The 17,450-nt window shown below is 34.4% G+C and overlaps 2 protein-coding genes across 2 annotated transcripts in view; both read left to right on the forward strand.

Annotated features, from left to right (window-relative positions):
• Positions 1-17,450, forward strand: part of LOC129753343 (uncharacterized) — a 783,315-nt gene that overhangs the window by 698,410 nt on the left and 67,455 nt on the right. The gene's annotated exons all lie outside the window — the stretch shown is intronic.
• LOC129758784 (rhomboid-related protein 2-like) lies at positions 5,706-6,963 on the forward strand. The gene has a single exon (XM_055756403.1). The coding sequence runs from the start codon at positions 5,706-5,708 to the stop codon at positions 6,822-6,824; it is 1,119 nt and encodes a 372-aa protein (XP_055612378.1). The 3' UTR covers positions 6,825-6,963.

Here is a 17,450-nt window from a genome sequence, read left to right on the forward strand (position 1 = left end):
TAGGGAAGGCGGGAGAAGGTTTCTATTATGGTTTGAGACCAATCCCGCTAACAGCAAGGGGAGAGGGGTCTCCCAAACAAAATACAAATGTTTACAAAACTCGAGAACCGGCCAAGCAAATGGTGCTAAATTTAGCATGGGAGGGTATTTGGGCACAACAAATATTTCCCCGATTATATGATCCCATTTCCTTTTACCAGAAGGGAGATAAAAATAGGGGAACTCCCTTACAATTTTTAGCATAACTGGAAAATGAGTCGAGCAAATGGAACGAAATTTGACATGGGAGGGTATTTGGGAACGATAAGTTTTTATGATGGTTATAAAAGGGGAGAGGAGGGAAGAAGGAGGTTCCACATCATTTGGCTGTATCGCTTGAGAACTTATCAACCAATGCATGGGATAAAATTTGATAAGAGAAACTTTTTGGGTATGGAATATTGGATATGATTATTAACTACGCTTACCTCCACGGGGGATGGGAAGGGAAAACAGTGCGAGGGCACCTATACCCCTTTTTTGGCATGATTTAAGCACTTATCAATCAAAAGGACCATCTTTTATTTTTATTTTTTTGTTTCGATTATAGTCGTTTTACCATCTTTATGGCATTCGCGACTTTATCAACGTTGCAGTTGGCGGATCGTTATTGAAAAACTTATCCGGTACAACTGTGTTCGATGTTTACTCTTGGGTTCAAACTCGCGGACATTGGCTCAGGAGATAACGAATTTGCCAACTGAGCTATATTACAGTCACCATATTTTATAATAGAGGTTGTTTGCGTGGGCATTTTTTGAGATCCTCCTTTTTTCCAGGGTGAAGTTGGAAATGACATAATTCTTTTCATATTTTATTTGGACAAACTCGAAAACTTATCACACCTATCGAGCCAAATCCCAGTAAACATGAATCGGCAGAGAGGTAACTCAAATCGACAGGGGGATCGTAACGATCTCTCTTGCGATTTTGCATCATCTAATCAGTAGAGAGGAATACACCATACGCGTGCCTTGAATGAGTGCCACGAAATAATCTAAGACACGCCCTCCAGAGAAACACACGAAAACAACCCGAATCGTGTTTGTATGTTTCTCTTCGAGACGCGTGTCTGCCTGCCTGCGAGCGAAGTCGACTGCTACGAATGAAAGCACGCATATAAAAAAAAACACGGAGATAAATGCGACCACACGTACGATTCAAACTGATTTCGCATGTACGCATTCGTATTCGTTGCCTCTAGGTATCTCGGCAGGACAAACCGAATAAAAATTCTTGCGTTCTTGGAGTGTCGCCGAAATTAACCGTTTTATTCAAAGTTCGGTGACTCAACTCTCAATTTTTTGCATGCTCTGTCGATTTTTGAGAGGACGCGCTTACTGGGATGTAGCATATGACGTATAGTTTAGTTACTAAAAATGTTTTCTTATAGTTCGCTCTCTCCACTTTAGAAGAGGGAAAGGGTAAAGAAGCTGTTTCAAAAAAAAAGCTCACTGAAAGATCTCTTCACATGATCGCTACGTGAGAATGTTCATGGATTTTTTTCACTAATAAAATGATCTAAAATCTGTGTGAATTTTAGGAAGCAAACAAAGGTCCACAGTAAGCACAATTCACATACCTAACTTTCATAAGACTTGTACGTAAAAATATCGTAGATAGAAGGTAAAAAAAGATTCGTTGTGCTTTATGCGATTCACGTAGATTTTTTAATATATGAAGTTAGTCAGTTTTTTCGTATCATAATAAAAAAGCTTCGTGGATTTCGCGGGAGAATATTATTTTTTCAATATAAGATGCACTTTTCATGAATTCCTCGCGAAATTGGCGTTTGGGTTGACTTTTTGGCTGTACTAGCTGCTCCAATCCAAATTCCGATGAAATTGCAAAAGATATAAATATCGGGTACTCAACTTTTTTTTGACAACTTATGAAAAATCAGCTTCCCCACCACTAGGAAATTATCCTCTTAACAGCATCAACTGTTGGACCCGCGCCATATTTAGAACTATTTTCTTTCACATAGATTTTACGTGAATGAGCAATTTTGAGTTACACGATCATCACTTAGAAGATTACCAGAAACTTAGCAGATTACAGATTTTTTACTTGAATCAGATATGGAATCGTTTCGAAAGCACTCAACTATATGAATTTCACGTAAGAACAAATGATTTCTTAGTGGCTTCCAAGTGCTTCATGAAAATCAAGCAAAAATTCACATTTTCAACCCTTATGTGAAAAAACAGGTGAAAATATCGTTTCTTTTTCGACTGAGTGCATAATAAAATGACTTATGAAACTTATAAAAACCCTGTGAAAATTTCAGATCTTCAAATTTAAAGATCTAATTACACTTGAAAATAAAAATCAGCTTGGCATCGTAATTCAAAATTTCAGCTTAAATTTAAATTTCTAAATGCTGAAATTGAATTAAAACTTGCCTACAAAAAAATATTAAAATTCAAATAACTTTTACTAATTTTATTTATTTTCAAAATTTGTAGCTAAGCACACTCGGTCAGCTAGGTTATTAATAAAAGAAATTGAGTTTTGTCAAAAAATTGCAGCTGGGTTTGGTTGCTGGTCCGGATTTTTTTAAGCCAGATACATTTGCATAAAAATAGATTGGAATGCTATTTTTTCACTTGTTTACACATTTTATTAAAAAAAACCTTCTTATACCTCACAATAATTCTGCTGATTCCAATGCTGTCGCTGGTTATCTGGTTCACTATGTTATTTGGAATCATGCTCTTGGTGTTCAGCTCCAGCAACCCTTCTGAGTTTTCATTCAAACGCCAATTCAAAGATACACCTTTTGAAGTAAATAAACGCCTCCTTCCGCCTGGCTTTCAGCAACTCCTACTTCCTAACGACTATTAATCTATCGCATAAGCAGAAACTAAAAAAACATCAGTCACAAGATTGAAGAAAAAGAACAAAAAAACGAAGGCCAGAATTTTTTCAGCACATATCCGGAAACCCCAGGCTATTTTTTTTTCAAAAAACCTGGAAAAATACGGGCATTTGATTTAAAAATGGTCGACCAAAATCTTGGCAATATCAGGGCAAATTTCGTCGAAACCTAGAAATTATTCATCGAACATCAAGAAGAAAAAAAAGTTGAAAAAAATAATAAATAAAACGTACAAACAGATTTTAAATTGTATTTAAGGCCTTCAAAAACCTTTCATGACTTAATCAAACTTGCTCAGAAAATTTTCATTTTCGATAGCACAAGTGTGATTTGAGAATGAAAATGAGAATACACCCGGACAAAATCTGGGCAACCAAGAAGGATCGGACTATTTCCAAATTTTACATTAAATATCCGGAAAAAACCCGGAAAAAAACCAGGCAATCTGGCAACCTTACGATTCACGAGTTACCAAGCATATAGAGAGAAGTCGGGTAAACGGACCCTATGAATATTATAAAAAATAAATACAATATTATATATTTTCTAATGATGAGAATATCTATAAGTTTACTATAGTGTACAAAACATTTTCGAGAACCTTTGATGATTGAAAGCAAGCAAGGTTTTATAAATTTAATCAGAAGTAACAAAATCTTTGCGGGCGCGCATTTTCACTTATTTTTTTTTCTCAGGTAGTAGTTAAAACTTATTTTTTTCTAATTTTCTTCCATTTTCAACGGTTTTTCTTTAACCACCTGTAGGAAATTTTATCGGATTATGGAAGATGGGCTTGAGTAACAAGTGTTTCGAAAAGTCGGGTAAAACAGACATATTAAGAGCGAACACGGAATTTTTGCGACGCCAAAAATGTCATGCAAATTTTTCTATAAAGTTAGGAATCAAACCAAAATTTTAGGGTAGTTGTAAACACATATTTATTTCAAAAATCAAAAGAAAAGTTAATCGATGGAGCCTTGTGTAGGGATGAGATGAAAAAATAAGCAGAAAATAAATCAAATTTAATTAAGAGTAAAATAACATAATAATTGTATTAAGCAACACTGAACATAAATAAAATAAAATTTCTATGGCAACGTTTGCTATTTTGGCAACACTATGCAAACAAACAAAACAAAGTAAGTCATTGATCTATTCTTGTGAGTGGCAGATGTGTTTAAGAAAATCTCTGAATTTAGATTCGTAAAATCACGACAATCTTGTGAGTGACAGACGTGTTTAAGTAAATTTTAGAATTGATATTTGTAAAGTAACGACACCTTGAGTGTAAAATTGAACGCATTTTTGCTTGATGCCTTCCACCAAAGTCTTCCAGTGTCATCCGGTACCAGTTTCCTAGTTTTTTTTTCCATTTTCTGTCCTTCTCGCCTATCACAATCGTCTTGCTCTTCCAAAGTTCCCGCTTCATTATTGCCCAGTACTGCTCCATCGGGCGCAAATCCGTACAGTCCTTTGAAACATAATGGACAGAATTGGCATCATACCACTCCAGGACACTTTTAGCAAAGTTGCATGATGCCAATTCTGTCCAAAATAGCGGAGCTTCGTCGTGTTGCTGCAGAAACGGCAAAAAGCACTTCTCGAGGCACTCATATTTGTGGATCTTACCATTTACTGTGCTCTTTGTCACGAAAGGCTCACGAGATATTTTGAGGCAAACTTGGACATTTTCTTCTTCTTAAATTTGTCATCCACATTCCACATTCCGTGCCAAAAGTATTAGCCGTCGAAGTTCTATACCTTTTATGTATGTAGTCCAGCTCTCTTTCTTATTTGCATTCTGGACGCAGCTCTGTGACATGCCGATCTTTTAAGACAAATTGCGGTTTGAGGCGTTGGGCTTTGCTTTAATCATCCGCTTCACCTTTCCTTCCGTCTTTTTGTTGTACAGCTCCGGTTTTCTCCGGCTCATTTGCAGTGGTCCAACGTCGACCGCTCTTGGAGTCGCTTCAACACTCTGGCAACGATTGAATTCTCCAACTGCCCCTGCGACAGGTCAGAAAATTCCAGGTGTTTTGAAAAAAAATATTGTTCCCTCGACTCGCGTTGGTTTACCTCCATTTTTGTTGAATCGAACAACACGAGTTCGAGTTTGACAGCATGTAAACAAAGCACATCAATGACAAAATGTGGAAAACTTGGTTTATTTTTACCCAATGGGCAAATGTTTAATGTGTCGCAATAATTTCGTGTTCGCCCATTAAGATTGCCCAGGTATTTCAACTTTTTATCGTTTTGATTCAAGCATATTTCAAGTTGCAAAAAAAACTGTCTCATAGTATCAATTCAGAAAATACTACTCATGCTTATGGTAAATACAGTAACAAAAGACAAAAACTGAACAGCTGTTCGAAGACACAGTTCTAACAAAAATCGCAGCTTAATAATTGACCTTATATTTCTCGAGGAACAATGCGAAGGTCACAACTTCAAGCATAGAACGATTTGTAAATCGTGACAATAAAAAAGTTCATGTTAATATGAAAAATAGGTATATTGCATAAACAAATATACGGCAATCTAAAAATATAAAACTGATAGAATAAACTACTATCTAGAAGCTACAAGAATTTACGACGAAGACTGTTCCTATCGTTATCAGTAATAACAATCTATCGAGCAAACTATCTAATCACTATCATGTGAAAGAACATCAATAGAAGGGCCACTTCATACATTCCTAATTGTTTGGGAAGCCTTTTTTCAGATCTAATCCTGCTCTCAACAGGCAACTTATAGGTTTGCAATCTTTCATGGTTAGTGTATGTCTAGCCTTGAATCACATCGAATCAAAATAAACTGCGTCCAAATGGAGCAACCGGAAGAGGCAATCCCGTTACGGAGTACTCGGAAGGAGCAGTTAACAAGAGAATGTATTAAGGAGATCTTCAACCGTTACGATCGGGATGGCAACGGTCGTATTTCCATCACAGAGCTGAAGACACTGGTCAGGAGCGGTGAATGTAGTGATCTGCCGGAAGGTTTTGTGAAACGGTTGATGAAAACATCCGACACCAACAACGATGGACAGTTGGACTTTGAAGAATTTTCCAGGATGGCTCAGAAGCACCAGTACCTGTTTAAGAATCTCTGCGTTCGATACTGTCGATTGGTTGTACCCGGTAGGAGTCGTATAGAACCGGATTCAGAGTATGAGCAAAGTATGTCCCTCTGGCCTCCTCCCTTGACGATGTTGGTGTTTTCGGTGGTACAAGTCATAAGTTTTGTTGTGGACATTATTTACACGGACGACGGTCAGATGGGAATGAGCACAAATGGACCAATGGCTACCATCTCTATCTACAATCCTCAAGTTAGGCAACAGTTTTGGCGGTTTGCAACCTACATGTTTGTCCACGTTGGATTGACGCATATCACCGTGAATTTGCTGGTGCAGATCTTTCTTGGAGTAGCTCTGGAGGTAGTTCATTTTTGGTGGCGAGTTGCCCTGGTGTATTTTGCTGGAGTTCTAGCCGGTTCGATGGGATCTTCAATTTATCAACCGAGGCTGTTTCTGGCCGGAGCATCTGGAGGAGTTTATGCTCTCTTAGCTGCTCATTTAGCTTCGATAGTTCTCAACTGGAAGCAAATGGAGTACGCAGTCGTGCAGTTGTTTGTGATCTTCGTGTTGTGTGTGTTCGATGTGGGTTCATCGATCCATAACAGTCTCCTAGATCCATTAGACAGGGTAAGTCACATAGCTCATGCCAGTGGTGCGGTAGCCGGATTCCTGGTGGGCATCGGAGTGTTCCGGAATCTACAAGTTGACCCATGGGAGCGAAAATTGTGGTGGTGTGCTGTTGTCGCATACTCGTGTTTGATGATGGCAGGGATTCTCTACCACATATTTGCTCCTCAACATTTTTACCCATATTATTCGTGATGTCTTATACCTTTATTTTATTATCTACTATTAAATGCATAATAAACCTTAAAAAATATTCATTCTCGTCACTTCTCGTCAAGTTCTTATGAATATTTTGTGTAAAGTTTAATAAAATATGAAATGGATTGTTGGATCACGTCTGATTTTATAGAAGAAAAAATTTCTCTGGAAAGAAAATTTTCAAGCCTTACAGTGCCAAACATGTCTCTCATCCACCCAGAGAAACCCCGAACAAAGTTTCTGTACAGAAGACCGGTCGACAGTCATCAACTCCCCAGAGCAGCCGAAGCAGTTTTTCCTAAGCAGTCAAGAGGCCAATCGATGATGATATCGCTTGGCTCCTCCAATACCTTTACAATCCTTAAACCTACATCCATATCCATAGGTAAAGCATTCACAATTGCTTTGCTGGAGCATCGTCCTTCGAGGTTAACAGCAGCCCTCAGAATGTATGCAACTTCCGGCTGCTTTCTTCCCCGCTCTTTCCCGGTTCAGTTTGGTCCAGTTTCTCAATCGGTTTTCCCTAGAAGAAGAAGACCATCACGGAGCGATGGGAGTTAGTTTGTTCCAATATTTGTTTCCCATTCTGTTGTTGAACTTTCATCATTGATGGAGAAAAATGTGCTTACGTTCCAATACATTACCAGAAGCCAGAAGTTCAGGGGCGGTGTGAGAGAAATGAGGGGTGCCATATCCTGTTCGGAAGGTTCAGCAGCCCGTTGAATGCTTCCAAGGTGCCAGGGATTGTAGTTCGTGTAACTAGGAAGGTACAGCATGGACGATATATCCTTTCGTTTCCTTAGAGCAAGACCCTCTTTGTAACGTTGTACACAAGGGTGCTAAGAAAGATGAGCAGGAATTAGTGAAAGAGAACTAATGTGGCTACATGATGATGAACTCCAGCTTAAATCGTTCATGGAAAGTCTTTGATCTGCTAGACCCTGCATTAGTTATAAGGGTTAAACTGGCGTACAGTAAAAACAAGTGAAGCTCTGCTCTTGATTAGTTAGTATGTAGGTACTTTTATGATTGAGAAATCTAATACAGGTTTTCGTTCCATGAACTTGAATAATTTTCATCTTATGTTCATACGGTGTTCTCGAATAAAAAGAATTTCATTTTTTGAAACAACTAATTCTCTTACTTTGGTTATTCGCTTCATTCCTTTGAAAGTACCAAAACGCTTTAAAGTGCAAGCATCCGAGAAGAGAGTGTCCTCGACGAATTCCGAAGCCCCTGTCCGGGCGCGGAATTCAAATGACCACTACTGCTTTTCGTTTGCCTTCAGACAGTCGAATGGACGGACATGAAGCCCGCCGCAATTGCACAAATGGGATTTTTTTTTCTCTTTCATGCAAACAACTGACATCTGATTGACTTTAGAGGGTTTCGGTGAAATTCCGCGGGAGAACTTTTTCTGGTCGGCTGAAGCTTTATTGCATTTTAGTTCCATGCTGCGGCTGCTTCTGTCGTTGGAGGATTGGTTTCATTGAGTAAAAAGGTGGTTTTGTGTCTAGTCGAGAAAGCAACTGAAAACCGATGGCGACTGTTGAATTGATTAAAATCAATTAGATTTGCTTGTTTAATGGAGCACATTTAAATGAAATCTATTGGAGAGGATATAAGGAAAATTTAGTGGTTGATCAATCACTCTAGCGTTGGGAATATTGGGAATGGTGGTCGTTCTTCGATAAATATTTTAAGAAATTTCTTAACGTAATTTCAATAGAATTTACCAAAAAAAAATTATGATGTATGCTTCTTCAAACAAATTGTAAAATATAACTAAGTTTCTCATATGCGTCGATATTTTGGAAGACTGACTGTTACCTTCTCATTTTTATTGCACAGTTCTCAAGAAACAATTTAAGTTTAATGCCAACCTTCACAGCTCGCTTAAGAATATTTCCTAAAGATACTTTGTAAGCCAAAGCTCATTCTATGCTTAATCACAACGTCTTTAAAGCTAAATTTTTAAGCTATAATAAAACATCTAAAAGGAATAGTTTTATTCGACCTTGTAGACACAGCTTTAAAAAACCCTTCAGTGCTCTCTGAAGACTACCCAAAGCTCTTCTAGAATAACGTCGTAGAATTTGATAGGTATTGTGCAGCTTTCTTTTCCGTGATTTTTTCTCGTGTTATCGCTTACTCCCCAAAGCATATGGGGATTTGTAAAGATTGTATTTGAATAATTTTCGAAATAATTTTATTTATTTATATTTAAGCATGAAGCTTCCTGCAACTTAAAATTTCTGGTAGAATATATACGAAATAGCATCAAACATAAGCGAGCCTCAAAGAAAATCGAAGTTGATCACATTTCATCCCTTCATTTCATGAGTTTTTTTTCTCCTTATAAATCATTGTAAACAGTTGGAAATGATTAGTATATCAAGAAAAAAAAAATTAAAATAAAATACGATTTTTCATTTTTTCCATACATTAATTGTTTCAATTTTGTTACTTTATGAAACGAAGGGTTAAGCAATTTTTTAATAAAAAAAATTATAATTTAAGGAGCATGTTAATTTGCTCAAACGAAACAACTTTATTTTGCATTGAAATTTATAACCTATAAAACAAAAAGTACTGCAGAAATTGTCGAATTTGTTGAAAAGGACTAGTTTTTAGTATAATAATATCATTTCCAACAAGATGGTTTTAGTGATTTCAATTGAGTTTCACAATCAACATGGTGGTTAGTGAGCTATTATTGAAAATCTTAGAGCAATTGTAAAACTGTTTTAAAATTGATTTATGTTAGTTCGAAAAAAATTGTAATAAAACAATTCAAATGTAGCAAGTGCACAATTTACCAAAATAAATAAGAATATGTTATTTGTTGTAAAACGATTAAATAAAATCAGAATCAAAGTTTCAAATCGATTTTTTTTCTGGTGAGTCATTAATAAACTGTTCTAATTAATCCTTATTATTATGAACAAGACACTTCATAAAGAATGAACTGAAAGCAGTCTGGTTCACAAATTTCAAATCATTAATTCAAGAGCTCTAGAAAAAAAACATTCATTGAAATTAAATAAAACTGGAATATAAAGATTCGGCCATATGGATCAGTGCACAGGAATAGAATACATAAAAAAACGTTGAATACGAGTTCTAAAAAAAGTTTCAGATCAATTAACTACCTATTTATGTATTTCTAAACAATATGATAATATGTAAATCATTGTTTATTTTTAATCATGTTGATTCATATCTTTATCTTTAATTCTCAATTCAAAAAGCAATTTGCGGTGAATACATGAAATTTTAAAATTTATTTTGGCTGGCACAAATATCATTTTTTTTCTTTTGACACCCCCTCCCCCCTTTCGAAATTTCCAAAAAAAAACCCAAAGGTGAAAAAAGTAAAGTTTGAAGTATTTTATGAAAATTTGAAAAAAAACTGAATATCCGATAGATTACAAAATCAAAAAACTAGTTTTGAAAGATGGGAGTTATTTAACCCTTAGTATTCTTGATTGTATTGCATTTTTCGAAAACAAATTACAGGATTTAAAGATTTTGTGCAATACAAGCTTCTTTGCAAATTATTCCAATTGATTTATTTTTCGCAATATTTTTTATTGTTTGCTGTTTACATCGCATTTTTTCGGTTAAAAATTAAAACTAAAATACTCACCAGTTGGTTCAACTGCGAATGACAAAAGAATGATTTGAAATTGGTTCCAACCTGATTAAAAAGTTAATTCTAAGAAGCATTCTTTCAAAACATATATTTATTGAATTTTATTTTGATAAAAAAAATAAAATTTCAATTCAAGAGATGAAAGTCAAATCTTCTTGTAATAAAGGCTAACAAAGTTCATTTCCGAAGTTCAAAATATTTGTGTGTTCAATTCATCCTTAAAGAATTAAATTGTTTGATCAACAAAAAAAAACTGATAAAAATTAAAATGAAGAAATCCAAGTTTTTTTTTGTAAATATTGATTTAAAGGATTTTAAGAAGATTATGTTTTCTGAACACTAATATAAAGATTTGTAATACGAAAACTTACTTTGAAATAAAAAAAAAACGAAAAAAAATTTGACCATAATATTTACTGATTTATTCTAAACATGAATACCAAACATGGAAATGAAAAAAAAATAAGTTTCTTAATATTTGAGGATCGAAAAATTTCAAAACTGTTGTTAAAGCTAAATTATAAAACTAAATTGATTACTCCAGTAATAGCAGGAGCTGCATTTTTTCTGCCTATTTTTAAATGACTGATTTAAATTAATTTCGAGTCCAGAACTCGAATTGTTTGTTGGATTTTTTCAATCTCCTCTTGTTGTGTGTATATATCGTTTATTATTTCAAAAATTATTCAGTTTTACGCGAAATTCATAATTGATCTGGTATGAGGTATCACAAAAGGGGTTGGTTTAATAGCGGCACGTTATCCAAACAAACGGAAAAACTGTGCCGAGCCTTTTTCCACAGATTTTATCACATACTTCAAACGCAAAAAATGGATAAGGAAATCAATTTAATATACATAGGGCCTAAAACTAATCTACTTAGGGATTTTGAAGCATTGAAGCTCATAACCACATGGGTGAAAAATGACAGTACGTTATTTTAGTTAAGATTCTGAGAATAAGATGCACTTATTTCGGGATAGGCGAGAAATTTTTGTTGAATTGTTTCTATCGCCTTTAAATTTTGTGCATATATCATTAATTATTTCAAAAATCAATCAGATTAACGTGAAACCAATCATTGATAAAATTGATGAAACCAAAAACCTACAAGAAAACGAAAACTTGAAAACGAAATTTTGATTTTTTATAATCCCTAATAAACGAAGAATTATTTTTTTTTCGATATTCTTGTTTCAGAAAAATATCGCTTATTACAGAATGGGAAAAAGAAGACAAGATGAAAACTTCTATAACTTTTTTCGCAGAAGTCAAAATTACTTGCGGTCTACGGGAATCGGATCATTTATTTCAACCTTTAATTTTTGTAATGTTTAAAAATAACCTGATATAAAAATTAATAAAAATTTGGATTCAGAGCACCCAAATAAATCTAAATAAGCAAATAAATTCTTTGCAACTGGAAAAAACTTAATTTTGTTTCCTCGTATTAGTTATCAAAACTCTTTTAAATGTGAAGTTGAGTGTTTAGAAGATCAAAAATCACTAAATTAAATTGTGGCCAACTTTGGTATTTAATAATTAACGTGATTAGCTATATAGTATTGGATATAACATTTTAGATTTTTGTTATTGATTCTGTGGACTACCGTGAGTAGTAAACACCTGTCAAAAGGCTTCTAGCTTGTTGATGTGTTAAATTAGTGCTTTGATGAATAACTTTTGATGTTAAAATTGTTGGTTTAGAATTATGAACTTATTTCTTGACACTTCTTAAAGAAAACCCATTCTAAAGCTTATCTTTAGCTCAAAGAGACTTGGTTCTACATTTCGCCGGAGGCAAGCCAATTTTCATGTTTGGTGAAACACATTTTTGAATAATTTTTGAGATCAATTTATTATCTAGTTCTACGATAGACTCATTTTTTTTAACTGAAAATTTAATTTGAAAAATCTCCACCGTTCGCACGGCCTTGTGCAAAATTGTAACTGAAGTAAGAAGTTTTAAAATATCTTCAAGATTTCAAGGGAAAGTTAAACCTGGATCGTCGTTGCTTTGCGTAAGCATGTTTATCTATATGTTGTTGACTTATGTACGCACCATATGCTTCTTTTATTTTACTAGCGTAGAAAAATGTACTTACATAATTAAGCAAGCCCCCGCAAAATTGCATCCGTGGGACACCTAAAGAACATAACAAGAATATGCTCATACGCTTATGATCTTAGTTTTGTCATTTTCTTTCACGTGGAAAAGGAATTTTTGATGAAACATCAATGAGTCACACAAACGCAACTAATTTGCCAACCATTGCTTGTGGGGAGTCGTGAGTCACATTTTGAGGGGTATCTTGGGCCACCTTTATTTACATGTTTTTATACACATTCAGAACTTTTAATACGTTATAACTATATGTAAAGTTTTCTTATGCCAAATTAAAGGTTATTAAAAATGTTTTGTCCATTTTTTCTAATGCAATAGAGACGAACATAAATTTTATACAAGGAATTTTTCAGAAACGTTCGCGAGCCATGTTTTAGGGACTTTTCGATCATACACAACTCTCTTTTTTACTTCCTCATCAGAAATTGCTTTAAAATAACAAAATGAATTATGAAATTTTAGTTTTGGGTCAACTCATAAACTTTGCACGTTATATAGTCAATTTAGAATTGGTGGTCATGTTTCCCCACATTTTTTCACAATCCAAAATAAATTACTTTTTTTAAAACAGTCAGAGCTCGGGAGATTGATATATCTTAAAAATAATAAAATAGCCTAATGATACCTTAAAAATGTAGAAAACCATTCCATTTATTTTTTTTCTTTTTATCTTTTATAATAAAGAAGTTATGAAACAAAGAAAAAAAAAGTGGCCCAAGATACTCCACTCTCCCATATTTATAGAGTTTTGAGCATTACACTAATTTCAAACAACTAATTATCTACTAGGTAAATAACATTTTAAAAATCTTCTGCCGCAAAAAGTACTCTGTTATGAGAGGTTTGGGTTTTGTTTTAAACCCTTTGCTCACTTTTTTAGTCATTTCTCCAGAAGAGAATTTAATATCAGAATTATATTCAGAAGATATTGTTGAGAGATTTGTCTATTGCGAAATTAAATATGTACCAAACTTAATACTCATTTGACAGTTCATTTTTTAATATTTTTTTAAAGTAAATTTATATTAAGAAAAAAAAACAAACAAAAAAATCCAATGCATCTTCAATTAGTTCAAATTCAATTAGTAATCAAAGTAACATCTGTCATTTGCAACTTTACTGATAACCCATTTTATAATTTTCAAACAGATTTGAAACTTTACTGATAGTCCATTTTGTAATTTTTAAGCAGACCTAGTTTTTGTTTCTGATTGTGCGTTTTTTGAAGATAAATTTAGGTTTTAAAATATTTTTTCTAAACATATATAAATTGATGTTTCAATCTATATATATAAAAAGTAATTTCCGTTTGTTCGTTTGATTGTTTGTCTTCAATAGGCTCAGCCGCCTTAAGAGCTAGAGAGCTGAAATTTGGCATGGGTGCTCATTAGGACCAGGAATGATGAAAAATGTTTTTAGATTGTCGGATGACCCCTTTTGAAGGGGGTCGTCCATACAAAAACGGTTTTGCCCACGAACCAAAAGTCATGGCACCCATTTTGCGAACCGATTTTCGTTTCCGTTCGTTTCGTTGGCGGGATTATTTTCACCATTACCATGGGCCGGGTATTAGAAACAACGACCATCCAGAGCTCACATGTACTGGATAGCAAAGCTTGCTGAGCATTAAAAATTTAGAAGTGAAAATTTTGGCGGGTGTTTTTCCCCTTCCACTGTTCAAAGCACATGCTACCGGTACGAGATATTTGGATACAATTATAAGCCTACATTTTGATTGAAAAATACAACTAGCCTGTTAGGATTATATTGACTAGAATAGTAGCGGCTTTCAAAGTGCTCTTTACCGCCGCTGGGGGGCTTTGAGGGTCAACCATTTTTATATTTTTGGAATTCCTCATAGAGAAAGATATTTTTTTTAGATTCACAGTTATAAGCTCAAGGCTGCGATTTTAACGCTTCAATTGAGATTTTGATAGAGGATTAGAAAATTGATTAGATAATAAAATTTGAGGGTTTGAGTTTTATACAATTCGATTTCACTGACCCATTTCTAACTTTTGAGTTATCATTGATGACCAATGTGGTCGATTCTACCATCCATTAATGGGATGTTTGTGCCCATGAAAACAAACAGATTTCAGAAAAAATAATATAAAAATGGTGTTTTCGAGATGATTTGTTACAACTTTCAACATTTAAGGTAAACTAATTATAAAACAGTGCGAAATTGAAAAGCGAAAAAAATCACAAATGCAATTGAAAACATGCAAAGTGAGTTTTCAACACGCTTCAACAAAGCTCGGATGTTTTTTTAAGAAATTTCTAAGTAAATGAAACTTAAATATACCATTTTACAGGCAGATCTTCCATATTGAAAAGTGGAATAATCTTCAACAGATATTTTTAATAGATAGGGGATGAAAAAGATAAAAAAAAGCAGTTTAATCTTTTCAAGATAAAACTATTCGGCCAAATCTATTCAAGCTTCCTAAGAAAGGATGGTTGTAAAAAATGTTTTTCATGAAAGGATGAATTAGCATACCAGGATTTTTTTTTTGATTTTCTATTAATTAAAATCTTTTAACTATAAATCTTTCGATAATACGAAAACGATGAACAGTGAATATTCTCAATAAAAAACTTTAAAAAGACTGACAAAACTAACATCGCCAAACTTGGGCCAAATTTCTTATAATGATGAATATAAAACTTCCAAAATTTCGAAAAGTCAAACGATTCATTTTGATTGAAATTTTATGTGAACCCGAGCAAGGCCTGGTAAAATCAGCTAGTAATTTGATAAAAGCAAATGGGAATCTGAGAGCCAGAGGGTTGAAGGTGTGTAAAAATTTAAGTTTTCGGTTGAACGTTAAGTATGAAAGTAATACTTTCGTCATTTTGCACTTTTACTGATGCTTATTTCTTATAAAACGATTATGATTACGATTTCAAGAATTTTCAATATTTTTTTAACTTATTTATATTTTCTTCTTTTTCTTTCAGGTAAACAAAACGATTCATCGGATGAAAAATTATTCTGCCTGGACGATCAACGTGAGATATTGAAAAAAATCTTCATTTTTTCTGTCATTATACGTATTTCACACTTTTTTCAAAACCAATGAATTTATAACAAATAACCTTGTTACAGTAAGTAAGAAAAATTTTCCGTAGTTTTTTTTATCAAAAATAAATGGATGGAAACCAACTCCAATCATGGGTTGATCTCTTATTCGAAACCGCGCCTTTGATAAATCTCTCGATCTGCCCGCAAAAAAAGCGTTCAACCGAAACAAAATGACGATTGTTATCCTCTTTTATTTGTTTGCCACCGCTTAATCAGGAAGCTGTTAAAATCCACTTTCGGGAAACTTCTCCCGGCTCCACCAGCGGACTGAATGCTGGAAAAATCCACCCAATTGTCATCCGACGGATCGTCAACAACCGTCGAATGCCCGGCCCATTAACCCACGGACCTGCCTATTTATTTGTCGACATTTTCCGAAAAGTTCCGCAAATGGGAAGGACTCGGGGATAAAAAAAAAATAAAATAAGTAAACCCCTCATAATCAGACAAAGGAGGGTTAACTCTATTCTCAGGGCTTTTTTTGTCTACCCTTTCGGGCTACCCTTCAAATGTTTGACGATAACTGTCAGTTCGTGACGGGAATGATAAGGGATAAGAAAGGACCCGTCACAGGTTCGTGGAGCATTATTTTTTTTCCTCTGAACTTCCACCAACCAACCAAAACGCTTCTGCTGAAAACCACAATCAAAATAATCGCGCCATTCACCCCACGCAGCCACACTCCCGAATGATGGTGGAGCAGGGGATTCCATTCACTCTAATCGCTTCCCAAACCATCGGAATGAACTTTCATTAAGCCATTGTGAGCAGACAGTTTGATTCCTAGATTTTGGATTTCAACTTCTGTTGTATCCTTATTCTGATGAGTTACGAATCCTTGAAGAAACTAAAATTCTACTCTTTCTAAATTTACTTCCAGTACAAATGTTCATAACGGGTTAACGGGCTTAAAACCGGGAGCGATAGAGAAGCACTTTCCTTTGGGCAACCCTTTTTCACACCTTTGAAATCGTTTTCGGTGTGGCGGTTATGGTTTTATTTCCAAAACCATCATTTTTTAGTTGCCCGCATAGCTTGGGTAGGGGGTTTCAAAAAAAAGTATCCCTCTGTAACGGTGTAACAAAAATAAAAAAAATCCAACCATTCATATCCTCACTCCAAGGAAGGATTAACCTTTCGTTTGGCGTGGCATAATAAAAAGCTTTTGAAATGAGCATTCGGAAACGCAAATGAACTAGTTGAACTACCTGTGGGATATTTTTAAAGGGAAATTATTGAAGCCTCTCACATGTTGAATATCTAGCAAGGGAGGGATAAAAATGATCGAATAACGAAAAAAATGTTTGTGAGAATCTTGCTAGCGTCAAAATCCAAGTCCAATTTCGAATTTCAATAAATTTGTATCAAAACATACAACAAGTAGCATACAACTACCTAAAAATACTAATGAATTGCTAGATACTGAAGGAAATTGGTTTTGCACTAAGTTGAATTTTAATTTTGCTTTATAGGATATTTGGAAAGAAAAATCGGCTCATGGGGGGGAGGTGGTTTGGTGACAACACTTTTATATAACACTTTTGTTTGTGAAATTCATTCATACAGATTATTAAAAAATGTGAAGGTTCCATGTAATTATTCAGCTTTGAGTTACTCTTAACATTCGAAATTAAGTTTATTTGTTAACTCTATTCTCAAAGGAGGGCTCAATATAGCGAGCAATGGATAAGTTAATTTTTTTTAAATATTCAGAAATTCAAGGAAGAGAATAAGTATGCTGCTCAAATCAGATTT

This window comes from Uranotaenia lowii, chromosome 3 (genome assembly GCF_029784155.1).
Source record: "Uranotaenia lowii strain MFRU-FL chromosome 3, ASM2978415v1, whole genome shotgun sequence".
NCBI lineage: Eukaryota > Metazoa > Arthropoda > Insecta > Diptera > Culicidae > Uranotaenia > Uranotaenia lowii.